Below are 505 nucleotides of genomic sequence, written 5' to 3'. Positions count from 1 at the left end.
GGGGGGCTGGGAATTAGATAGTGAATAGACCTTCAAGCTTCAAATTCAAACTCCAAGTATTGGGGGTCAAAGCTGTGGATTCGCACGTAGCCATCTTCACCGCCACTGCTGTAACTCTTGCCATCAGGGTGGAATTCAGCACTGTTGATTGGTCCAAAGTGACCTTTAACCCTCCCAAACTCTTCTTCAAACGCCAAATGGAAAAACCTGGCCTCAAACTTCCCAATTCTGGTCGAAGTCGTGGTCACATCCATGGCCTCCTGACCACCGCCCAAAATCACATGGTCATAGATGGGGGATAGGGCAGCAGAGTTAACCGGGCGCTCTGTGCGGAAGGTCTTCAGGTGCTCGAGCGATGTGGCATCAAAGAGCTTGGCAGTGTTGTCTTTGGAGGCGGTGATAAACATGGTCTTGTCGCGGGACGTCTGGATGTCATTGATCTGCTTGTGATGCTCCTTTATGTTGCCAACGATCTCACCAGACTTAGCGCTGAACTGGTTCAGCT

General features: G+C 50.7%; 1 protein-coding gene across 1 annotated transcript; it reads right to left on the bottom strand.

The window, feature by feature from the left end:
- Positions 1–32: 32 nt before the first annotated feature.
- LOC117798742 (eukaryotic translation initiation factor 3 subunit I-like) lies at positions 33–500 on the bottom strand (the record flags this gene model as incomplete). Its single annotated transcript, XM_034651212.1, has 1 exon — positions 33–500. A coding segment is annotated over one exon (468 nt), but the record flags the coding sequence as incomplete, so codon positions are not given.
- Between the last annotated feature and the right edge of the window lie 5 nt (positions 501–505).

This window comes from Ailuropoda melanoleuca, unplaced genomic scaffold (assembly GCF_002007445.2).
Source record: "Ailuropoda melanoleuca isolate Jingjing unplaced genomic scaffold, ASM200744v2 unplaced-scaffold33513, whole genome shotgun sequence".
NCBI lineage: Eukaryota > Metazoa > Chordata > Mammalia > Carnivora > Ursidae > Ailuropoda > Ailuropoda melanoleuca.
Note: the sequence above shows the minus strand (reverse complement) of the source record. Positions and strands in the feature narration are given on the sequence as shown.